General features: G+C 40.2%; 1 protein-coding gene across 3 annotated transcripts in view; it reads left to right on the plus strand.

Annotated features, from left to right (window-relative positions):
• Window positions 1–26,587, plus strand: part of garnl3 (GTPase activating Rap/RanGAP domain like 3) — a 102,569-nt gene that overhangs the window by 46,504 nt on the left and 29,478 nt on the right. For all 3 annotated transcript variants that reach the window (XM_017460451.3, XM_017460452.3, XM_017460453.3), the window contains exons 3-6: window positions 14,921–14,995; window positions 22,316–22,415; window positions 23,114–23,232; window positions 23,649–23,713. In XM_017460451.3, coding sequence (XP_017315940.1) covers window positions 14,921–14,995; window positions 22,316–22,415; window positions 23,114–23,232; window positions 23,649–23,713 — 359 coding nt within the window. The remainder of the gene's footprint in view (window positions 1–14,920; window positions 14,996–22,315; window positions 22,416–23,113; window positions 23,233–23,648; window positions 23,714–26,587) is intronic.

The raw sequence follows: 26,587 nt of genomic DNA on the forward strand, positions 1-26,587 counted from the left end.
CACAGCTGAACAGGGAGGCTGAGCGGCGTCCTCAGCTGAACAGGCGGGCTGAGCGGCGTCCTCAGCTGAACAGGCGGGCTGAGCGGCGTCCTCAGCTGAACAGGCGGGCTGAGCGGCGTCCTCAGCTGAACAGGCGGGCTGAGCGGCGTCCTCGGCTGAACAGGCGGGCTGAGCGGCGTCCTCGGCTGAACAGGCGGGCTGCGGCTCTGGGGTCACCAGGTGAACCTTGGGCATGGGCGGAGCTTGGCTGGCCGTGTCGGCGGACTGTGGCGTGAGCGGAGCTTGGCTGTGAGTGTCAGCAGACTGTGGCGTGAGCGGAGCTTGGCGGTGCGTGTCAGCAGCCTGTGGCGTGAGCAGAGCTTGGCTGTGCGTGTCAGCAGCCTGTGGCGTGAGCAGAGCTTGGCTGTGCGTGTTAGCAGCCTGTGGCATGAGCAGAGCTTGGCTGTGCGTGTCAGCAGCCTGTGGCGTGAGCAGGGCCTGGCTGTGCGTGTCAGCAGCCTTGAACGGGAGCTCAGGGACTGGAGGCTGGACCTGGAGCTCAGGGACTGGAGGCTGGACCTGGAGCTCAGGGACTGGAGGCTGGACCTGGAGCTCAGGGACGTGAGACTTGACCTGGAGCTCAGGGACGTGAGACTTGACCTGGAGCTCAGGGACTGGAGGCTTGACCTGGAGCTCAGGGACGTGAGACTTGACCTGGAGCTCAGGGACGTGAGACTTGACCTGGAGCTCAGGGACTGGAGGCTTGACCTGGAGCTCAGGGACGTGAGACTTGACTTGGATCTCAGGGACGTGAGACTTGACTTGGATCTCAGGGACGTGAGACTTGACTTGGAGCTCAGGGACGTGAGACTTGACTTGGATCTCAGGGACTTGAGACTTGACTTGGATCTCAGGGACTTGAGACTTGACTTGGACCTTAGGGACTTCAGACTTGACTTGGACCTTAGGGACTTCAGACTTGACTGGGACTTGGACATCAGGGACATGAGACTTGACTGGGACTTGGACTTTCCTGACTGGAGGCTTGGCTTGGATCTCAGGGTTGAGCTCTGTATGACGTTGCCTGTAGTAGTGGGTAAACGGCAGGGCAGGTTCGCCTTCCAGACTTACACCCCTGAGAAGTTGTTCTAGCTCCTCCTTCGCCTCCGGACTCCCGAATCGCAACATGAAATCCCCCACAAACTATTCTACACCGTCCAGGTTCCTACAGTGCTTCTCCAGTTCGAGCTGAACCCATTGACGGGCCGGTCCAAAGAACCGGGACCACATAAATCGGAGCCATTGCTTCTCCTCTGGCTTAGGGTCTAACAGACTGGCGAAGTAGTATTGACAGTCTACCAGGAAATACTCTGGGGCACCGAAAAATCCGTCAAATGGGTCCGGAAGCTCCATAAATGTCCATTGTGGGAAGTGGACGGAGTCCATAGCGGGGACGGTTGGCGTCGACTTCCGGGTTCCGCGTCTCCTCCGTTCTCCTGCTGCATCCATGTTTCGCCGTTAGATTCTGTCACAAATCGTGACGGAGCAGAGATAAGGCGGATGCAAGCGCAGGATAAACAGTGTTTATTTAGAAGACGGACAGGCAGACAAATCCAAAACGTGATCCAAGACGTAATTCATAAACAGGCAAGAGGTCAGGCAATTGGCAAACAGGTATACACGGGGCTAGGCAGGAATCTAGGTCGATAACCAAAACAAGAAACAAACTATGACGATTAACTGGAAGCGGATATCCAGCACGAACTGACTATGACTATGACTATGACTATGACTATGACTAACGCTAAACATACACTTCGTATTACTTACTTAATCTTCCGCGTTGTGTGCTGGGAAGCGCGCGGTATATATGCGGACATGATTACCCTCGCAACTGCTAACAGCTGAGGGTAATCCGGACACACGTGACTTCCCAGCCAATGACGGAACAGGGAGGAGACATGACAGACATAAACAAAACCCACGTGTCCCGATGTCCCTACGGTCGACAGCGGAAAAGCAGGTGCTCGCGCATTCGCGCTTCGAGCACGCTGCTTCAAGGGGGAATCGTGACAGCTGGTGGAAAATGGGCTTAATCTGCAAAACTGAGGTTCTTAATTGAGATTCAGTTGTACTGAAATATAAGAGTAAAAAGTAAAAAATTATATTGGTAGACATTAATAGACACTTTACAGAAAATACATTGGGAGTAAAATCCGTCCCTCTCTGCCGTAGTCTGTATGCTTGCATTTGAATGAGCTAAACTTTAGCTATTTTTTTTAGCTCATTTGAATGAGCTAAACTTTAGCTGCTAAAGTATAATGGGCTGCCTTTGGATGTATTATTTGGATGCCTTATTTCATCCAAACTTGGCTTTGCATCAGGTGTATCAATCACACTAGGCTAAAATAATATCAAACTGATGCAGATGAGTTTACAGGAGTGATGAAGTATCGTCACTTAATATTAATTGACCGAGTCGAGTGGCAGCGCTTGATAGCAATATCATCATAGCTGTTTGAAGCCTCCTGTTTATATGTGTAGGAGTTACTACAGACAAACCCTAGAGAGTTGTTCCATTATGGTTATAAAGTATCAGATTCCGTTCCCAAGCCCCCCCAAACCACCAGGTCCAAAAAAACTTTACTTAGTATTTCCTCCAAGATACCAAGTACATTCTATAATCACAACAGACAGTAATACAACGAATGCTGGGTAGTGCTTTTTTCCATCTTATAGAGGCAACAGAAGAAGCAGTCTTACCTCCTTTTTCAAAGTACAATCATTAGTCATGAGCTAGCAGCACAATACCAATTCTACTTATAAAGTCATTGAAATGTCTGAACTGCAGTCCAAATAAGTAAATGTTTGTAAATAATTAAGTCTTACTAGCTAGATTATCCAGAAACGGTTATATTTTTCAAACTGTGGCTAATGTTATTAGGGGTTTTTTTTGTTGCAAGTATTGTTCATTTTATTTTTTATGATTTTGTACAATTCTTTTCAGTATCTTTTTTTTTTATTTTTTTAGAAATTAATTTAAATTAAAAAAATTAATGGATCATATTTATGACAGAAAATGAAATATTCTGATTGTTGAGCACATTGAAACTTTGGTTAAGTGTTTTGCAGTTCACACATAAAATTAAAGAAATTATTATTTTGCTTGCCAAATAAATATTTATATGTAGTAGTTTTGCACAGTAATATATTTATGGTTATATCACTATATATCATTTGACATATTCTCTGTGTTCATTAAAATATATATTTTTGTTTTTTACATTTTTAACAATGAAAGGCTTCAGTAATCTAATGTGTGGAAACCCCACACACATATGCTAAGCAGAGACAGCTCACAGTGGCTCCATTCATATAAAAATAACTAATTTGGCAAGACATTATATCGTGACATGCGTCCTGGCATGACTCGTGCGTATTAGGGCCAATAATGTAGGCAAGTTGTTTTTCTATATACTCCTGGAAGCCTGAAATACTTTTTGTGACACTGGAGGAGCAGGTGGGTGGATGAGAGGAGGGTGACGCATCATGCATCAGTCCCAAAGCATAAGAGAAGTACATGTGATGCAAGAGGTCATTACACCATTCCTGACCTTTATAGTATATAAAGTAAATAACATTGATTATCTTGTTGCGGTGGCACCTGTCAAGAGGTGGGATATATTAGGCAGCAAGTGACTAGTCAGTTCTCGAAGTTGATGTGTTGGAAGCAGGAAAAATGGGCAAGGGCCAAATTGTGATGGCTAGACGACTGAGTCAGAGCATCTCCAAAATGGCAGGGCTTGTGGGGTGTTTCTGATATGCAGTGGTTAGTACTAAAAGTAGGCCAAGGATGGACAACTGGTAAACAGGGTCACGGGCACCCAGGGCTCATTGATGCTCGTGGGGAGTGAAGGCTATCCCGTCTGATTAGGTCTCACAGAAAATGATGAAAAATGCTGGCTATCACAGAAAGATGTCAGACCACACAGTGCATTGCAGCTTCCTATGTATGGGGCTGTGTATCTGCAAACTGGTCAGAGCACCCATGCTGACCCCTGTCCACTGCCAAAAGAGCCTACATTGGTCACGTGAGCATCAGAACTGGATCATGGAGCTACGGAAGAAGGTGGCCTGGTCTGATGAATCACATTATCTTTATTAATTATTCCATCAAGTAGATGGCTGGGTGTGCATGCATCGGTTAACTGGGGAAGAGATGACACCAGGATGCACTATGGGTAGAAGGCAAGCCGGCGGAGGAAGTATGTTGCTCTGGGCAGTGCTTTGCTGGGAAACCTTGGGTCCTGGCTTTCATGTGGATGTTACTTGGACACGTATTACCTACCTAAACACTGCTTCAGACCAAGTACCTCCCTTTATGTCAACGGTATTCCCTAATGGCAGTGGCCTCTTTTAGCAGGATAATGCCCTGCCACACTCCATCAATTGTTCAGGAATGGTTTGAGGGACATGGCAAAGTGTTCAAGGTGTTCACTTGGTCTCCAAATTCCCCAGATCTCAACCTGAATGAGCATCTGTGGGATGTGCTGGACATACAAGTCCGGCACAATGTCTTTGTGCCAGATTCCACAGCACACCTACAGTGCTCTCCACTAATATTGGCACCCTTGGTAAATATGAGCAAAGAAGGCTGTGAAAAATTGGCTGCGTCCGAATCGCGTATTACCCTACTACACAGTAGGTGAAAAGCAACTAACCAAGATGCAGCTAACTTCTGCAATTCTCTAGCTGTGATCCTTGGAGATTTTTTGGCCACGCGAACCGTCCTCTTCACAGTGCGTTGAGACAATATAGACACACGTCCAATTCCAGGTTGATTCATAACATTTCCAGTTGACTGGAACTTCTTAACTATTGCCCTGATGGTGGAAATGGGCATTTTCAATGCTTGTGCTATTTCCTTATAGCCACTTCCCATTTTGTGAAGCTCAACAACCTTTTGCTGCACATCACAGCTATATTCCTTGGTCTAACCCATTGTTATGAATGACTACGTGAAATTGGCCTATATGTTGCCAAATATTTATACCTCTTACTTATATATAAGTCATGGTTAAACAATTTCCTGTTCCTAGTCACCCAGGTGTTCTAAATAAAATGTAAAATATCAGTGGGAATATACTTCAAATATATTTTGCTCGTATGAATTCATGGGGTGCCAATAATTATGGCACACATATATTTAACAATTTTTTTTTGATAAACAAAATTTTTTTTATTTTTACAAAAGATCAAAAGGTTACCAAGGGTGTATATACGATGTGTGTGTGTGTGTATATATATATATATATATATATATATATATATATATATATATATACACACACACACACACACACAGCCAAAGTCATTATATTTTTCTAAGAAAAAGTGTCTGAGATAACACATCGTATTTGTGCCCTTTTACTAAGTATTTTTACTTTTCCTAAGTGAAAACAGATGTGTAGTGCAGTGTGATTCAGAACGAATAGTGTGTAATCACATATTGGCTTCTGGTCCATAGAGTTTCAATATTATTATATATTTGTGTGTAGTTGGTGAATATACAGGCATCTTCAAATCAAACCAAGCCTGATGTGCAGTGCAGTTACATTTGTGTGAATCTCTGAATGTGCAAGCTAGTAAATAAAATAAAAGACTGTTACTTGTATGATGATCCCTGTATTTCTCTGTTTTCGATTTTGCTGTTAATGCACATATCTCTTTGTGTGTGTGTGTGTGTGTGAGGGAGAGAGAGAGAGAGATGTAAATCAGTGGGGAGTGAAAGAGATGGAACCAATCTCAGGGTGGCTTGCTAACGACCCTGAAAAAAGGTCACGTATCTAATCTCACTCTGTGACCTCTGCACTTTTGTCCTTTTACACAATGCGATGCTGCACATAAAAAGAGCACATAAAGGAGCTCCTCAGATATTTATCAATGTTTTTGTGCTCCTGTTTTTCTCTTTCTTTTGTAGCCAGGAAACCTCATTCTAAATGGTATGAAAGGTAGTAGTGGGAATCTGTCGAGACGTTTTTGCTTTAATTCAGGGTTCCATGAAGTGATAATGAAATGGTTCATTATGCATCTTGACACAGCTTTATTTTTTGTCTCAAAACCTGACAGTGATTTTTTTTTATCACCAAATTCTACTTTTAAAACATCATGAAAATGAATGTCTTTTTGGTGTAACTTATTACAACACATTTTTATATGTAAAATCCACACAGGATTTTTATGTATTTTATAGATATTCCATCTGGCAAAAAATATCACATCATTGCTTTTTTCAGGCTGGATTTTTTTTTAGATTATTTTGCAACCAAACTCATTTCCCTAGAAAAAGAATCACGGAGACCACTTAGGCCAAAGCAACTTTTTTACTATTATTTGTAAAAAAAAAAAAAAAAAGAACAAAAAAAAAAACAACAGCAAGAAGCGTATTTAAGATATTTGATATTTAATTTCTCTTAAATTTCTATTAAATTCTCTGATTTAATATTTAAAAGCTCAATAAGTGGAAAGGTGATTGACAGGCAAGCGAGTATTTAAATATGTTTAAATACTGAATGTGTTCGCTGACGTTGGTTTATCCTTTTTTAAAACAAAGGCAGTCTTCACAGGTGAAACCCAGGGCTCAAAACAAGAGCAGCTATTAATTCCATTAATTCTATTAATGTCCTGTCTTCACACAGGTGTCATTAAAAAAGCATGCATTGTTGCGCTTTGGCCAGTTCATGAGTGCCGAAGCATTCAGCGCAAATGGAAATCCGTGACAGAGTCCCCTCCCAAGGGCGCCCCCCGGGCATTGTCCAACTAATACCTGGTTGTTTAAGGAAGCGAGGAGCAGACATGAGACTGGGTCGTTAGACAGGAACATGGCTTAGGAGGCAGTGTCGTCGCCTCAGACAGAAACATGTCTTGGGTGGCCGTCTTGTCGGCCTCAGACAGGAACTTGGAGTGGGAGGTCGCCTTATCGACCTCTAGCAGAAACATGGCTGGATAGACCAGTTCAGAGGTCTCACATTGGTGCTCAGGAGATGAGGTAGCCATGTTGACCTCCAGCTGGAGCTCGGCAGGAGAAACCACCTCGTAGGTCCCAGCCTGGAGCTCAGGAGCTGAGGCCACTACGTTGACCTCTGGCTGGAGCTCTGCAGGGGAGACCACTTCATGGGTCTCAGGCTGGGGCTCTGGAGATGAGGTTGCCACGTTGACCTCCTTCTGAAGTTCTGCAGGGGAGACCACCTCATGGGTCTCAGGCTGCAGCTCTAGAGATGTGGTCGCCTCGTTGGTTTCAGGCTGGAGCTGGGCTGTGGAGGCAGCCCTGTCTGCCTAGGGTTGGAGCTGGGCTGTGGAGGTCAGCCTGTTGGCCTGCCCCTAATAAGCGGTGAACGGCAGAACAGGCTCGCGCGTTATACTGGTCGTCCCCCGCCACCCCAAAAGATCATGCAGGTTGGGGGTGTACTCTGGACTCCCAAGCTCCATTATAAATGGTTCCACAAACTGAGATACATTGTTAAGTCCACTGGATCTTCTACTGGCCAGACGCTCCTCCCACTGGTGGGCTGGGCCAAAGAACTGGGACAAAATGAAGTCTAGCCACTGCCTCTTGTCAGGCTTGGGGTTCTCCAGGCATGAGAAATATAACTGGCAGTCAAACAAGAAATACTCAAGGTAAACAAAAAATCCAACATAAGGATCTTGGGGATCCATGGCAGTCTATTGAGGAAACTTGATTGATTTGAATCTTGGCATGGTGTTTTTTATTACCCTAGCATGATGTCTCTTCTGCTTTCCTGCTGAATCCATGTTGTAGGTGAAGTATTCTGTCATGTAATGAGAATATAAACGGATGCAAATGCAGTTGAGAGTTTTATTAGAAGAGAGGCAGGCAGACAAATACAATACAAAACGCAAAAACATGGTCAAAAAACAAGCGAGGGGTCGGGCGATCGGTAAACAACATGAACGCGACTAAGACAAGAATCAAGAAATGGGAGGCTATAAACAAGATCAAAACCATGAAATGACATGAGGTTAAACAGCTCAGTACGGTACAGACACTCAATACTTCCTGGGGAACCAAGACACAAGAGGGATTTAAATACACAGATAATCAGAGTGTCACGATCTTGCCGGCAGATGGCGCTGCGGCGATGAAGTGCACGAGCTGCTGGAGAGCGCGTGCACGTGCTTGAAGTGTGCATGGACGCTAAGACTGTGTTTACAATGGACATGTGCACTTGTTTTGGTTCCTGTTATGTCCCCGCCCGGTTCAGTTATTGGGTGCGAGGGTGTGTTGTGAAGTGTTGCCAGCTGTCAGCAATCAAGGTAATTTTTGGTTATTTAAACCCCTCGCGTTGATGTGCACAATGGGCAGTATTAGCGTAGCGTAGAGCACAATAGAGTAATGACGGAGTAAAGGAAAGACGGAATGTATAATGGTGCCAGGCGGTAATATGTCCATGCTCTGTCTAGTTTCCTGTTCCTAGTTTCATGCTCTAGTTTAAAGAATGTTCATGCCAAAGTTTAAAGAGTGTTCATGCCAGAGTTTAAAGAGTGTTCATGCCAGAGTTTAAAGAGTGTTCATGCCAGAGTTTAAAGAGCGTTCATGCCAGAGTTTAAAGAGTGTTCATGCTCTAGTTTAAAGAGTGTTCATGCCAGAGTTTAAAGAGTGTTCATGCCAGAGTTTAAAGAGTGTTCATGCTTTAGTTTAAAGAGTGTTCATGCTCTAGTTTAGTGTTCATGCTCTAGTTTAAAGAGTGTTCATGCTCTAGTTTAGTGTTCATGCTCTAGTTTAAAGAGTGTTCATGCCAGAGTTTAAAGAGTGTTCATGCTTTAGTTTAAAGAGTGTTCATGCTCTAGTTTAAAGAGTGTTCATGCTCTAGTTTAGTGTTCATACTCTAGTTTAAAGAGTGTTCATGCTCTAGTTTAGTGTTCATGCTCTAGTTTAAAGAGTGTTCATGCTCTAGTTTAGTGTTCATGCTCTAGTTTAAAGAGTGTTCATGGCTCAGTTAAATGATTGTTCATGCCTTAGTCAAATGAGTGTTCATGCCTTAGTTCAACCAAAACAAACCACACGTGTCAAAAGTAAACAAAGTCAATGTCACTGAAAACCCGCTGGAAACGCGCCGTCGTGCTTCAAGCAGTTCATGTGCGCTGAATGCTTCGGCACTCATTATATCATACAGTACATGTAATCTCTCTGTAAAAACAGACATTTTAATAATTCACAATCTAAAATCATGTCACCCATTCCTATGTTTAAGCATTAATAAATACTTCATGGCTATAAATAAGACACATCAGTTTGAAGTGCTTAGGTTTTGTATCCTATCACTTTTTGACACATACGGTCATCTTTAAGCATCCTGTTTTCATCATCAGCTTTTATAACCTTCACTAATCAGAGGATCTGCTACAGAAGCTGTGATGGTTCATGTTTAGAAAACCTGAGTCGCTTATATATATATAAAATGCCGTTTTCTCATTTCAAATCCAATTTGAAAGGAACTTGAGTCTAGCATAGATGTCTACAATAGTTGAGCCAATGATGTTTGTCTTTCTTGAGAGATATCAGATGAAGAACCATTCCAAAAACTTCAAGCACTAATGATTAAATGACACTTGCATTTCTAAATTATGTCCAAAAGTCCTATTAGATAGTAGGTCTTAACACCTAGTAAAATATCAATTGAAATATTTTCAGAGCAGAATATAATGTAAGATTTAGTATTTTGTGCAAACTGATGATGAAATTTGGTTAGATTTGCAAGACAGCCCTATACTTTTTTTGTTACTGCAATTTAAACTACGAATACGCCTTTTTACCTCTTTCTTGCTGTAAGGATCTTCTTTATATTCTCTGTCTGTATTCTCTCTGTATGCATTATTTCCCTTGTCTCCCACCTCTTTCCTTTTCTCTTCTCTCTCCCTTTGCTTTCCCGGCTCGGCTGTGTGTGAGGCATGATAACGCATTCATAGGTTCTCTGATGAGATCAATTATGCGTCCGCAATCACAACAGCACTGATTTATTCCCTCTCGAGCTTTCGATTCCCACTCTTTGTGTTTGGAAGCGCTCTTCAGAAGTGGATGTGGCCCTTTCCTGTGCCTTTCAGAAGCAAAACATTAAAAAATATATTGTGTTTTAAACAATACAGACATTAATCTTCGTGCATGACATTCTTACTAAGGGTTTAGTCTACGTTTCACACACGTATACCTACCTTTTTTATCCCCCTGCTGGTCGTGACCAAGTGAGAGCAAATCGTAAGTGTGCGTAGGCACGTGTGAATTCATTAGAATACTTACTGCATCAATCAACTATCAGTCTCAAATCCTGTTTGTTTTCTATTTTTTTTTTTTTTCTGGAAGAATGGGCCTCTTTATCATCAATTTCAAATGCAAAGTATCTCACTTGACATCTACGTGACTCTCACAGAATAGATCGCTTCAAGACCTTGAGTTTTCTGTTGAATTTGATAATACAAACCACTGAGCCAAACAATAATATCCTGATTTTTCACATTTTCTTTCAGTGCCATTCCACTTCTTTTTCATTACTATGTTTCTTCACCTTCTTCTTCTCTTTCTGTATGGGGTTCCACGGGGGTCCATGCTCAATCCCCTTTGGTTTTCTTTCTATACAGTGGTGCTTGAAAGAATTTTCTATATTTCTGCATAAATATGACCTACTGTAAAACATCATCAGATTTTCACATAGGTCCTAAAAGTAGATAAAGTGAACCCAGTTAAACTAATGAGACAAAAAATATTATACTTGGGCAAATCATTATACTTGACAGAAGTCCTGATATTTTCCTTTAGAAATCGCTGGCATAATTCAGAATTCATTGTTCCATCAATGACAGCAAGTCGTCCTGGCCCAGATACAACAGGCGCAAACGATGATACTACCACCACCATGTTTCACAGATGGGATAAGGAAGATTCTGATGCTGGAATGCAGTGTTTTCCTTTGTCCAAACAGAACATCACTCATTTAAACCAAAATATTCTATTTTGGTCTGATCCATACACAAAACATTTTTCCATTAGCTTTGTCCACATGATCTTTAGCAAACTGCAGAAGGGCACCAATGTTCTTTTTGGAGAGCAGTGGATTTCTCCTTGCAGCCCTGCCATGCACACCATAGTTGTACAGTGTTCTCCTGATGGACTCATGAACATTAACATTAGCCAATGTGAGAGAGGCCTTTAGTTGCTTAGAAGTTACCCTGGGATCCTTTGTGACTTCATGGACTATTACACGCCTTGCTCTTGGAGTGATGTTTGTTAGTCGATCACTCCTGGGGAGGGGAACAACCGTCTTGAATTTTCTCCATTTGTACACAATCTGTCTGTCTGTGGATTGGTGGAGTCCAAACTCTTTAGAGATGGTTTTGTAACTTTTCCCATCCTGATGAGCATCAACAACTCTTTTTCTGAGTTCCTCAGAAATTTCCTTTCTTTGTGCCATGATACACTTCCACAAACATGTGTTATGAAGATCAGATTTGATAGATCCCTGTTCTTTAAATAAAACAGGGTGCTCACTCACACCTGATTGTAATCCCTCTGATTGAAAACACCTGACTCACATTTCACCTTCAAATTAACTGCTAATCCTAGAGATTCACATATTTTTGCCACTCACAGCTATGTAATATTGGATCAGTAACCAAGTGTAATATTTTGTCTCATTTGTTTAATTGGGATCTCTTTGACAACTTTTAGGTGTGAAAATCTGATGATGTTTTAGGTCATATTTATGCAGATATAAAGAAACTTCTAAATGGTTCACAAACCTTCAAGCACCACTGTATGTTGCCACTACATTTGTTACTTCAGATCGAGTAGGCTTGCAGTGGGTTCAGAAAAACACTTCGGAAGAAATTTCGTTGTTTTCATTGTGTCGGAATTCCTCATTGTTGACGTCCGATAGCGGCTGATCATCAAGAACGACATACTGGGTAAGGGTGGTTATTTTCACTCACTCAGCTGCCTGCAGACATTTTCTCACCATGCCAGCAATGAACTTCTCGTGCTCAGATTTACGTCTAAGATGTTTTTTTTTTTTTTTTATCAGTTACTTGTTTGGTAGGAAATGCTGTAGTACCGCCTCTTGACATTTTCACAGAACACAAAGCTTTGCTTTGTTTGCTACTTCCATTCTTTATACTTGCATCTAGTGTTCAAGCGCACACTGTTCATCAGCTCATCTCTCTCATTTTTAACAAATTTCAGCTCATCTCCATCAAACATTTGCACACGTAAAATTGAGTGAATACTTTTGGAAATGCCGAAGACCCCGTTTTAGTTTGAAAACTCCGGGCTCGTGTTTCAGTGTAAACAGACCAAATGTAGACTTTTGAAAATGAAGGCGTGGCTCCGCCCACATTCACCCCTGATTGGGTCTTCTGGATCATTACGTATCCTTCCCTGATTCGTCAAGTCCCTATCATATGACCATTACTCTACCTTGATTGTATACACAACAACACGGAGATTGAACCGCAAGCTTTGCTGGCTTTGTTGTCCTTCTTAGCAGCCATTGTTCAGTTAAATTCTGTATTTTATAATACTGCAGCTGCCTACATGCGCAAGAGGCGAGCTATGATTAGAGATATCGGCAGCAAATCTCATTTCAAGTCCTACGTGGAATGGCAGTTTGGACTTGCAACCAACTTTCTGTTTTCACTTGTATGCACATACCCTGTATGCATGAATGGTCATGTGACCTGCATTTTCGGTCGTGTAGTGTGGACAGAGATCGTTTCTGAAACACAGCGGAAACGCCAGTGTGGATGAGGATCATTTTCATTTTAAAACGCCGTTTTAAAACCAAAACGCACTAGTGTACACAGGGCCTCAGTTGTCTAGTCTCACCTCCAACGTGCCGTCATTGGTCATTCAGTCATCAAAATCATTGATTAGACAAAATTATTATATTTGACAAAACGTATTTGTGCTGATGGGACGGGCTGGTTACTTTAGTCCGTGTTATGGCTGTACTAGGATCGTTAAAGATTGTTAGCAAAATTAATGATGCTCAGTGCCAAGTTTTTACATATTAGAAAAATACCAATTAGAACATACTGATTTCTATATCCACAAAACAACAGGTAAACAAATGTATTTTTATATATTATTATAAACTGTGTGGTTGCCATGTTGTGACTGGATCACATGTTGGTCTTTCCTGATTTAAAAAAAAAATGTATATGGTATGGGTATAGCGTATACGTATTTCACCATGAGATACACCGACATGACAATTATTTTAAACTGTATCATGATATACATGCACACAGTGAGAGGGAGCAAGAGAGAAGCATGTGCTGACCCACAGGTGGATGAAAGTAAAAGGGGGGGAAATGAGAGAGTGGGCGCAAATGGAGAGGGGCTGGGTGAGGTTCTATCGGCTGTTGCTTAGCAACCAACGTCGTTCCGTCTGGAGGATGTCACAATTTCCCAGTGCAAAAGAGATTACATTGTGTCAAAGGGGATTGAGATGCACACGCACACACACACACCAGAATGTGCTTCATACATTACCGCGAGTCATTTACAGGTTGTAGTGAACGTAGAGTAGCTACTGAAATACACAATCTCTTTCACTTCACCCATTCACACTCGCGCCAACACACACACACACACACACACACACACATGTAATTTGTCTCAAATTGTATGTGCAGCTGGTTCTCCATTGTCACTGAAGGGCTTTCATGTAAACATCAGTGTGTGTGTATGTATTTCTGTGCGCTGATTATTTGGTGTTGATAGCAGAGTTTGTGCCACAGTGGCCTCACTCACATTTTCCCACTTTCCGCCCCATCTCCCTCTCTCCTTCTCTTTCATAATCACGTTTTATTTCTCACCTCCAACACAAACTCATTTAACTCCAGTTGAGTCACTTTTGAAAAAAAATGATAATAAAGTGGGGACTCTCTATGAGGAGAAAAAATGGGCGAGGGAGTGAGAGAGAGAGAAGGTGAAAAGAAGGGATGAGAGGGATGAAATTCTGCTCTAAGTGTATCTCATGTTTTCTTCACAATGAGATACATTTACTACAAAGAATAAAAAAAAGAAAGAAATATGTGGAAATATTTTCATAAAACATATTGAATGTCAATATGTTTTAGAGGAGGCCTCAGGCTCAGGCTTGTAAGGCTTACATTCATGACATCATGGCCACAATTTAAAAAAAAAAGAAATTTTTTTTTTGCAGTGCAGTGTTTAAATCCTTCAAATGAACTTCGTCAGCCTTTTTTTCAGGGGTAAAATAAATACATTGGTAGAATACTTTCACACCTGATGTTTTTTTCCCCTCTAACCCCAGTGCAGATTTTACATGCACTCAAATGGGAAGCAAGGTGGGTGAAAAGCAGTCGCTTTTCTCGAAAGTGCTGCCGCCAGCATTTTTTGGTCACAATGGAGCTTTCAGATAATTTTTTTTTCTTTCTGAAAAACAGCATGATGCCAAAGACTTTTTTAATAAAAACAAAAAACTTCCCAACCAATCAGGTTGCGAGTTTCAGGGCAGGCAAGAAAAAAATATCAGGTCACACAAGTAAATCTGTTCTGTTGATTTTCTGCCTCCAACGCTACAACAAATTCAATCACCATCTTCATAAATAGAGTGTTAATCTAGTCTTTATTTCGTCTTACTGAGCATTAAAACAATCTAATCTAGATAGGTATTTGGCCGATACTTGCGAAGAACATTGATATGGTTACAGTGTTAAAAGGGCCCTAATGTGCTATATTGTAGGTGTAGTTGGTTGAAACTGTCTCATGTTGATAATGAGAATAGCTCTGAATGTGTGAGAGATTGGGATTGTCACTTCATTCAAGCCTGCATACACCTCCACGGCATGTAATGTATCATGGACATGGTGAGATGCTGACAAACTGTTTTGTGTCTCTTCACAGCTGATCTCCAGCGATGCAGATGGAGCCATACAGAGAGCCGGAAGGTTCAGGGTGGAGAATGGTTCACTAGATGAGGTGAGGACTGTACTCCGGGGTAGCACATGTAGGACCCTCATGCTGTGACCTCTGGTTTTGGGGTCGTTTATGATTATGTTTTCGACAGTTTGAAGTGCTTGCCAATGAAGCAAGCATCAACATCAGAAAACGTTATCAGTAGTCATTTTTCTTATTCTTCTTTACAATCACATCCATTATCTCTGTCCAACAACAAGACAGCCATTTTAGATTTTGTTCCTTGCAGATTCATCAAATTCCAACAAACAAATCTGGTCAAAAAAGTGTCAGGATGTCCATGATGCTAAGTTACGAAGGAATTGTTGATATTTTAAACAGTGTTGTTATGGCGAGGCGATCAATAAACATATTACGTCTCATAAACAGGAAGCGTGGCATTAATTCCAATGTAAATCAGGCAGTATATTGTAATATCCACCAAGTGCAAAAGAAATGTTGCTGTCCCAAATGGTGTTGCCATGGTGAGGCAGTCAATTAATGTGTGATGACGCTCAAACAGGAAGTGTGGCGTAAGTCCAGTGTACATCTTGCTGTGTGGCTCACAGTTCTCGTGTACTGTATGTACAGTGATGCATCATAAGAACAACCACATGCCAGTACTGGCTCATGAAACAGACACTGCAGCATCCTTGGAGTTTGAGCGCACCACTTACTGCTTGCAGGTCTATTTTTCTTTGGTTCCTCTGCAAGAAATAAAACCTGGGACAAGAGAAAAAAGAGGTGAGAGCATCACTGTATGACCGTGCTGATTGAAATTCAGATGATCAACAAGCTCAAGAATCAAAACCAAGTGATTCAGTGTTTACTTAATTAACCTGAGCAGTGTTCACCTACAAATCAGACACCCCTGTTTGCCCCCACTCCCCTTCCTTTTTATATTTTCCCCTTGTCATCTCAAGGGAAAAGAACTACATTGACAAGCAAATCAAAACACGCCTCTGGACTGGGGACCAATCTGAATATGTGCGATGTGCATTGTGGCTTAATAACACTTTAACAGCTCTTTGCATTTGTAGAAAAGTTAGATTACAGATTACAGAGTCTGAGGGGGTGGTAGGGGTGTGTGTGTGTGTGTGTGTGGTAAAGGGGTGTAGCTTGGCATGATTGAGCTGGATGCATCGACCCATGGTCTTACTAAGGAAAGATTTATTGATGAGTGTGTGTGTGTGTGTGTGTGGTAAAGGGGCATAGCTTGGCATGATTGAGCTGCATGCATCGACCCATGGTCTTACTAAGGATAGATTTATTGAGGGTGTGTGTGTGTGTGTGTGCACGCATGTACATGTACACGTTTACTGTTCATCAGTATGCAGAATGCAGTGGCTGTTCTATATCATTTTAAGCAGTGGCCAGGCAGATTAAGGTTCTAAGGGTACTTTCTTGCATAGTAACCTGTTTGCCTAATACAAATAAAAAAGGGATTATTCTGGTGTTTTGGTTTCACATTGTACATATATAAATGACTCAAAATGTAAATAATAGCTCAATATGAATGAATTAATGAACAAAGGAATGGATTTAGAATTGTGTTCAGGTGATGTCCACAGATCACAGACTGTTGTCTCTTTTTTGTTTTGTTTTTACTTTTAAAATGAGCAAAACCAAATTGGGGTATCTATGTTTATATTATAGTGTATATTACATTTAAAATTGTATTAAATAAAACATCACAGCTTTCATTTTATCAACATACATTTAGTTTCAAAATATGTTGTAAAAGGAATAGTCTGCCAAGTCTGTGACATGGCTAACCAAATGGAGGGAAGTGGCCATAAAATGCCATGAAACTGGTGTTTTAGAGCTTGTCTTGTAACTGTTGACACAAATAGGCCTTAATATTTTTAAAAAGCCAAACATTTGTTTTGTCGATATTCGTATTTGAATTCTCTAGGTGAAAAAAATTGATGACTCTACTGATACTGCAATCGTCCGAGTTGCTCTTTAGAACACACATGTCCTCTCCCTGATGGTGTCGATCCACAGTAGCAGCTAATTAGCGGCAAACATGACGCTTGTGTAGTGTTGGTCATGTATCTTCCCACACGTAATTCCCAGTCCAAACAATCCCTTGTGTGTTTAAAGTGTGAGTTTAAATGTGTGCCTGCGCTCATTCTCAGTTTAGAATCCGTGCTTGTTCAGATGGATCTCGGCTCAGTGGATATAAAAAATCGACACACTCCTGTTAAAATGGCAGGTTTTTGTGATGCAAAATATTTGAAACCAAGCTAAAACATCATATTTTTTAAGGTGATATAGCAGTCAACAGAATTCAAGTGAAAAACAGATAGAAATGTTTTAAGGGGAAAAACAGTAAAAAAAAAACCAAACCCAATAACCTAATTACACAAGTGTCTACACCCTGTTAGAATTGGACATGTGACTGTGCTCAGAATTAACCAATCACATTCAAACTAATGTTCAAAAGCAATTAAAAACCCCTGTCTATCTAATCGATACTCTGATTAAGAAACTACCATGTAAACAGTGATTATTGATGAGCTTAATCCGATTAAAGTCATACTCGTAGTAAACACAAATCGAATTAAGACGTGTGGAGTATTCCTCTTTTAGTCGCATTATCAAAGTGCATTACAGACACGTACACACCTTAATCACACTATTAAAGTCGTGTGGGAGTTTTCACAGCATTTTGCGACAGGACACGTACACACACGGCAGCGCTCAACCGTTTGATGGCAAACAAGACAGCACGGCTGCCTCTGAAACTGCGTACTTACCTGCTATATTGTAGGGGAAATACATGTATCTCAGCTGCTATATAGACGGTAAGTACGCAGTTTGGGATGCAGCACATGGCTTCAAGCAGTCATCTATTTGCACGTACAGCATGACAAATAATTAACTGCACTTGAAGCTTTCGTAAAATTAAAAATGAAACACCCGAAACTGTATACGGGCCCATAACGAAGATGAATTGTATGTTGATACGTGAAATTCTGGAGGGAACATCAGACGGCGTGGCGTGGGGACGTGATGACGTGTGCCATTAACCGATCTATGTTCTATAACATGTAAAACAGGAACATGAAAGGAATATTCTAAAAGTATCTCATGGAAACACCTTAATCAGAATATTGTCTTATTCAGAAAAGGTCAATAATTAGATTACTGCTGTCCATGTAAACGTAGTCAGTGAAATGATTATGATTAACCCCAAGTAAAGATCAGCTTTTTCTGTAGGAATTTTTTGACCTCTTTTTGGTTTCAGCTGACTGCTGAAGACTGCATGTTCTCTGCACTGCCATGGTCCTCAGAGAACATGCAAAGCATGTACGAGAGATCACTGTCAAAGGTATTGATCAGGAGAGGGTTCCAAAAGAATTTTCAAAGCATTAGATGTACCATCATTAAAAAGTGTAGAAAATGGGGTATGACAGTGACATTACCAAGAGCAGGATGTCCCTCTAAAATTGACAAAAGGACAAGAAGAAACTAATCAGGGAGCATGTAAAGACACCTACAGCAACATTAAAGGAACTGCAGGAATATCTGGCAAGTATTGGTCACTCCCTGCATTCGAAAAAATTCTTATGTTTCCTATTAGTCTTAGTCTCATATTCGTCACATGTCTGGGCTCTGACGTAGGGTGGCTAGACAGAAGCCCTTTCTCATGAAAAAGAAAAACATCCAAGCCTGCCTAAAGCCTCTGGTATACTTATTTTTTTTTTTTTCACATATGCTAGTGTATGTACACTGTCGTACACATAGCCTTTCAAAGTATACTTCATTAAAACATGTAAAATAGCAAATATGGCCCAAATACCCAAATCCAAAATCACACCTGGGCTTTTTTAGGCAAAGATGCGGTGCTCACGACAATGTGTAATCTGGATGTGACCCTTTATTACACATTTATTACAACTTAATTTATGGACTTTAATGTTTGGATTTCTTTATATGTGCGGATTTCTTGAGGTAATACCCAAGTCTGGTGAAAATTTAAGGTGAATAGCCTCATTGGAAATATATTTACTGAAAAAAATGTCGACCCGTTCAATACTTATTTCCCTCACTGTAGGCCAGATTCCCTTAGGGGGCTTCTCATTTCTTATTTGTGCATCCTCGTTTCCTGTCCTCGCTACCTTTCATTGCGTCTTAGCTCCATCCCCTTTGGATGCGAGGATGAGATGCGAGGAGAGAGGAATCGAAGCAAGTCGAATGGAATATCCTCGCTATCTCAAGCGTCACTTCAGAGCGACGTCAATTAATGGTGACTGTGCTCAGCTGGATGACCTCACTGCGCTTCAGGGATCTGCCATTATATTGTTTGAGCTTGGTTAATAACAACATTCTTATTCTTTTTTTATTAATTATTTCACCCACTGTAAATATGAAAAAACATACATTGTGTATGTATGAGAGAGTGAGATTTTGCAGATATTAAGACATGTTAGACAGAGTGTGGGTGTGTGTGTGGGTGTATTTTGGTTGTCCAGAAAGCTGTTTGACAATATGATTTTATTTCACTTCCTTGTGTTAAATGGCAGTCTTTTACCTCTACCTTGCAAGGAAGCCCAATTGCCTCACTGCCGTATTGCTGTAACAAACGGCCCACACTAGCAATCCGAGACCCAGTGGTTAGAGTCCTTTGCTCTATGATACAAAGTCACAAGTGTCTGGAAATTGGCACAGTTGACGACAAGCACTCTTTAAACCCTTGGCTGCTTTGTTGATCTTTTTTAGATTCAATGGGGAGTGTGACAAATTTCAAACGCTTTTGGCTGTTGTGGAAAATAGCTAAACTCTTCAACATGCTCTCTCCCTGGCTTCCTTGTTGAAACATCACATCAACGCAGAAATATGGAATCCAGTCATGACTCTCGGACACTTTCATGGGCACTCTAAGTCAGACTTACTTTCACTGGTACAACTGTCAGTGATGACAAGCAGTGATGTTACCACTGGTGTGCATGCTGGAGCTCTATTGCTGTCAAGCTAGATAATTATAGATTCATATGGAGATCATGTCTAGGTTTTATTTATTTATTTATTTTTTAAAGATTTCTTAGAAATCATGATAAAATATTTAGTCTTCCTGAAATGAGTGGCTAAAAATAGACAGGAAAACGAGCATTTCCACAATTTCAGTTTTAAGTAGAGTAGTGGAGGGTGTTCTAATATTATCAGGTGTGCAGAGAAAACTGCCAATCGCCAAAGCTAAACCGGATGGAGGATTTTTAGGTGTTTCTGCAGTATTGAGCAGTAAACAGTGAAAAAACATAATAGTACAGTGGTGCCTGAAAGTTTGTGAACTCTTTAGAATTTTCGATCTATCTGCATAGATATGCATAAACATTTTCACATGCAAGTCCTAAAAGTCGACAAAGAGAACCCAATTAAACAAATATAAAAAGTTATATTTGGCCATTTATTTATTATATTATACTTGGTCATATTTATTGAGGAAACTGATCCAATGTTACATATCTATGAGGGGCAAACGTATGTGAACGTCTAGGATTAGCAGTTAATTTGAAGGGGAAATTAGAGTCAGGTGTTTTCAATCAATGGGATTACAATCAGGTGTGAGTGAGCATCCTGTTTTATTTAAAGAACAGGGATCTATCAGAGTCTGATCTTCACAACACATGTTTGTGGAAGTGTATCATGGCACAAAGAAAGGAGATTTTTGAGGACCCCTGAAAAAGTTGTTGATGCTCATCAGGCTGGAAAAGGTTGCAAAACCATCTCTAAAGAGTTTGGACTTTATCACTCCACAGTCAGAAAGATTGTGTACAAATGGGGGAAATTCAAGACCGTTGCAAGTCCAAGAGCAAGACATGTAATAGTCCATGAGGTCCCAAAGGAACCCAGGGTAATTTCTAAGCACCTAAAAGCCTCTCTTACATGGACTAATGTTAATGTTCATGAGTCCACCATCAGGAGAACACTGAACAACTATGGTGTGCATGGCAGGATTGCAAGGAGAAAACCACTGCTCTCCAAAAAGAACATAGCTTCCCTTCTGCAGTTTGCTAAAGATCATGTGGACAAGCCAGAAGGCTATTAGAAAAATGTTTTGTGGATGGATGAGACCAAAATAGAATTTTTGGTTAAATGTGAAGCATTATATTTGGAGAAAAGAAAACATTCCAGCATAAGAACCTTATCCCATCTGTGAAACATGGTGATGGTAGAATCATGGTTCGGGCCTGTTTTGCTACATCTGGGCCAGGATGGCTTGCCATCATTGCTGGAACAATAAATTCTGAATTATACCAGCAAATTCTAAAGGAAAACGTCAGGACATCTGTCCATGATCTGAATCTGCAGCAAGACAACGACCCTAATCACACAAGTCGTACTACTATAGAATGGTTACAGAAGAATAAAGTTATAATAAATGTTTTGGAATGGCCAAGTCAAAGTCCTGACCTTAATCCAATAGAAATCTTGTGATTGACAGGTGTAGTCCTTTTGAAAATTATTCGGTCAAAACTTGTTGTCCTTTTCTCACTTACTCTCTTTTGGCCAACATTTTTGACCATAGATAGGTCATTTAACTCTCCTGTTTCTATTGGGAAGAAAATGTTAAATGCAAACTGTGTAAAATTGACCAGATCTGGTAGTATAATATAACCTGAGTGAAAGTTGCTGGATATTGTGGCAGAGTAATATAGTGTAATCACCTATAAGATTATCTGTCTCTTCTCATGTGACAGTTGGTTAAAAGTTTTCCTTTGCCGCATTCTTTTATTGCCTCAGTTCGTTATTCGTTATTCTTTATTCTTCTTCCTCCTCTACCAGAGCTAAACATTTACAGCCATTATTGCCCCCACAAGACAAGTCACCAGTCACAGAAATTGATTTGATAATACAAATTCACGTGTGGGCTACAAAGGGAAAAAAATGAGACTGTCCTTCCTCCGAGAAACTAATTTGTCTTCTGCCACTATTTTTATCACTGTGATTGTGTAGCCTTTATGTGATTGTTAGCTTTTTAGTATTCAAAACTCTTCCCCAGCTGTCCAGTTTTTGCATGATAACCAAATGCGAATTAACTAAGAAATTTCCTTCCTAATGGAATTATGATTACATTTACATATGAGGATTTCTCAAACAAATTGACTTGACTCATCTCAGTTCATCTCCATTCTTTATGAGTAAACCTCATGAAGAATCATTACATAAATGATTAAATATGCAAAATTAATAATGTCCTCAGACTTGGACCCTGCTATAATAAAAAAAATTATGATAAAAAAAAAAACAGCAACCAACCGAAAAAAAACCCAACAACATTATTATTATTATTATTATTATTATTATTATTATTATTATTATTATTTGTTTTGGTAGAATATGGACTACACTCCAGGAACCTGGAGGAGAACCGATGTCCATCTGGAGAACCCAGAGTACCACACCAGATGGTTCTTCAAGTACTTCCTGGGAAAAGGTGGGAGTTATGCTTCCAGCAGTGATGGCCTGTTCCCTCTTCAGTTATAAGTTTCAGATCATTTTGCTGTTATTCACTAAAACCTGATCAATCATGCATACCATAGCAGACCATACTAATAGGAGATGACAACAGTGAACAGTATATTAGCATAAACATTACATTTTGAGTGAAATATATTCCACTGTGCTTTGAGAATGTTCTTTTTGCTGTTTATCTCTCTCTCTCTCTCTCTCTCTCTCTCTCTCTCTCTCTCTCTCTCTCTCTCTCTCTTTCTCTCTTGCACATATGCACACACATACACACACACTGTTCTCCAGAGTGCACACACATTGCCACTGCATGCCCAGAAAGCAGATGCCTGCATTATGTCTTCTTAATTCATTTAAAGCAGTACACATACTTTTCAAGGAGTGGGAGAGATGGAGCTAGGGGAGAGAGATGGAGAGGGAGAATGAATATGTGACACAGGAAGGGTGGGGACAGTGAAACAGAACAGATCCCCGTCCTATAATTGCATTTCAGGCTTTATTCATTTATCTTGTATCTCCTAACCACCACTCTGCTTTCGTCCAAACTAGCTTAAGACATTTCATATAGATATACTGTATAAGTGTGTGTATTTATAGGGATAGATGTTCTTTTGGACATCTCTCAGGTCTCTCATTCTATATGTTATCTCTACATTTTGCCTCCAGTCCATCAGAACTATGTTGGTGTGGATGCAGAGAAGAACCCGTTCTACTTGTCTGTGGTTTTGTCAGACCAGAACAACCAGCGGGTTCCCCAGTACCGAGCCATCCTTTGGCGCAAAACGGTAAGAGAAAACGTGTCTCGTATGATCAGTGAATCCATATTATCTTCCTGTTTCTATTCATCCTGTTTAGCCACTCAGAAAACAGTCCAGAAGAACTAATTGGTTTAATATCATTATAGTGGCTGATTTATTATGTTGAAGCTCAGAGTGTGTGTGTGTGTGCGTGTGTGTGTTTGTTTTATGTACACACATTCCCACACCCACCAAATAAATCAATAATTACACAAACTTATTCCGCCTGTGGATATTAGGATAAATCAGATTAATGAAGTACAATGAGTGCTGCATAATAGATAGCATTATTTTTCTGCTGTGTCCACTTTTATTTCTGCAGAACTTGCAGTATTATTAAATCTCACCATCAGCCTAATTACTGTCTGTCTGATGCGTGTCGCATTTTGTGTGTTTTTCTGCAGGGCACTCTTAAGATTAGCCTTCCTTATAGCCCTACAAAAACTCTATCAGTCAAGTCCATATTAAGGTAAGCAGTACACTCGTGTGGCATGACTGTCAGTAACACATCTATTTTACACACATACAAAGCATCTTAAGAAGTAGGCCTGGACTAGCCATTGGAAGTTGATGTATTAGAACTCAAAACCTTAAGCTTTCCTTAATAGTTAGCACTAAAAATTAGCTCCATTATGAAGCATTTCTGGGGGGAACGGTGGCTTAGTGGTTAGCGCGTTTGACATGCTTGCCGTGGTTGGGGTTTTGAATCCCGCCTCCGCCCTTCTCTCCCCATGCCTCCGGGATTTCCTCCAGGTACAAAGCATACAACCCACAGTGTGCTTCGTAGACTGATTGGTATTTCCAAATTGTCCATACAGTATGAATGTGTGTGTGTGATTGTGCCCTGCATTGGGTGGGTACCCCATCCAGGTTGTCCCTTGCCTTGTACCCTGGGTTAGACTCCAGGCTCCCCCCTCACCCTGTGTAGGATAAGCAGTAGAGAAAATGGATGGATGAAGCACTTCTCACATCTGACTGCTTGCATTTAGGGGAAATTTAGTACATTTTCATTTGTTTAGATGAAAATGAATGGAAATAATGAAAACCACAGTCTTGAAATCTTTATTAGCAAGGAAGATACAATTTACCTGGTTTAGAAAAACTGGATTCATGAGATTCCAAATTCACTTTAACAAACTCTAATTTGAACTGCATAAACAAACTTTTGATCTTCATGCAGTGGTCTTTTCTGGTAAATTACATGATCAGTGTGATCAAATGTACGTAGCCAGATGCCATGGCAAAATTCAGAGCAAAACATTCCTTATTTAAAAATAATTAACATACCAACACCGATGTGAGACGTATTTGACCCCTCTCCAGATCTGGAATTACCATCCGTCTCAGGTGATTGATTTCTAGTGTACAGAGCTAAATACATGTCTGAGCAGGGTCAAGTGCATCTTGTGATCCCATCAGTCAGAACACTTGTGGAGGTGTTCTGGGATGTCTTATTTGTAGTCTGAACAGCTGATGTGTCTACAACAAAAGGCCAGATTTTGTGTTTTTCACGAGGAATCATTCAACAAAGCTGTTCATACTTGAACATGTTGACTTTTTGGCTAAAGCGTGGGCATTTTTCATAAATTAAATTTTATTCATTCTCTATTTAAAAAAAAAAACATGAATGGCCTTTTCATATGCGTGTTTCTTGTTACAGTATCTTTCTCAACATAAGCTCTGTTCATTACACTGAGTGTGGTCTATTTCGTGTTAGTGAACTGGTCTACACGTTCCCAGAGCTGTTCTTTATTTATGAAAATATTCGGTGGTGCTTGTACGTTTTTGAACCTGTTAGAATTTTCTAAACTCAGCAAAAAAAAATTAACATCCTCTCACATTCAACTGCTTTTATTTCCAGCAAATTTCTTAACATGTACAATCTGGGATTGATTAGGTGCTTGATTAAATGGTATTGAGGGGTCAGATTGACCCCAAATGAAAGGAATGGGAAATGCGATCAAAATGATTTTTCAAAAATCATTTATTTGTCAAAAACAATCAATAAATCTGGCGTAAATCAGAAAATTTACACATAGAAATGAAGGCCTGGTACTAGAGCACAAATGCAAAGTGGAACAAACATGCTCACACACACACTCACAAACACACAAACAGGTTTGATTGCAACAGAGAGTATTGTTATAGGATCTGGCAAATAAAGTCAACCACAATTGCAGAACACAGATATGAAGGGGTTAGAGACACACACACACACACACACACACACACAGAGCAAGAAATAGATGAAAGACAATTAACATTTTTCACTTAGAAATTTTACTCTTAGATGTAAGAGTTGCAACTGTGTTATGAAAACAAAGTCATTTTCACTGCAGTTTGGGTATAAAAGTGCCCTCTTTGGGTCTTGCACAAAGTTCATTCTGTGGTAGCACAATGGAAAAATGTTACAGTCTCCAGGAGACCCTGGATTACATCCTTGATACCCATGACAATGGAGGCCTGGCACACACTGAGCCAGAAGATTGAGCCAGAGGACTATAATCTCACTTCTGACATGGAAGATGCAACAGATTTGGAAGAGGAATCTGATGAGGAGGGCTATGAAGAAGAGGGCCATGCAGACCAAATCAAATGATCAATTTGCTTATTGCTGTTGATTTTATATATACATATACATATATATATATATATATACATATATATATATATATATATATACACACACACACACACACATACACACATACATATATTTTTTTAATTAATTTCTATTTTTTTTATTAAGTTCTAAAGTCAATGATTTCTTACATTTGGATTATTAAAATAAATATGTGACTAAAATCTGCCTCTAAGTCTTGTCTTTAGTGGCAACTCATGGGGCATTATTACAAAAATAGACACTTCGAAACATGTAAAACAAATTCAAATCTTTGACAAATATACTTATTATAATGTATTTTATAATGTTTAATTATATTTATTCACAAAATAATTTCTTAATTTCCCCTTGGGGATTAATAAAGGAAGTCTAAGTCTAAAATATGTCAGAAAGTGTGTGATACCAGCAGTTGGCCATATTCAGAAAGTATGAATGCATGTCTATGGTACTCTGCTGGAAATATATGATCATAATTTTTTTTTTCTAAAGCTGTAATTCCTACAGGTTTTTCTCTAACCAACAGATGGCAGTATTCTGCCCCTAACACCCAGATCTATATCTAGAAACAAAACAAATTGAATGTCATCATTAAAGTGATTTTTTCATAAACATGTCATATTTCATAAGCAAATGAATGTTGTAGTTGAGTAATTTTGCAATAAATAAGTAAAAAGTACCACATATCCCCAAAATCACAGCATAAACCTATAGAAAAAAGTT

Source organism: Ictalurus punctatus, chromosome 28, assembly GCF_001660625.3.
Source record: "Ictalurus punctatus breed USDA103 chromosome 28, Coco_2.0, whole genome shotgun sequence".
In the NCBI taxonomy this organism is placed as follows: domain Eukaryota; kingdom Metazoa; phylum Chordata; class Actinopteri; order Siluriformes; family Ictaluridae; genus Ictalurus; species Ictalurus punctatus.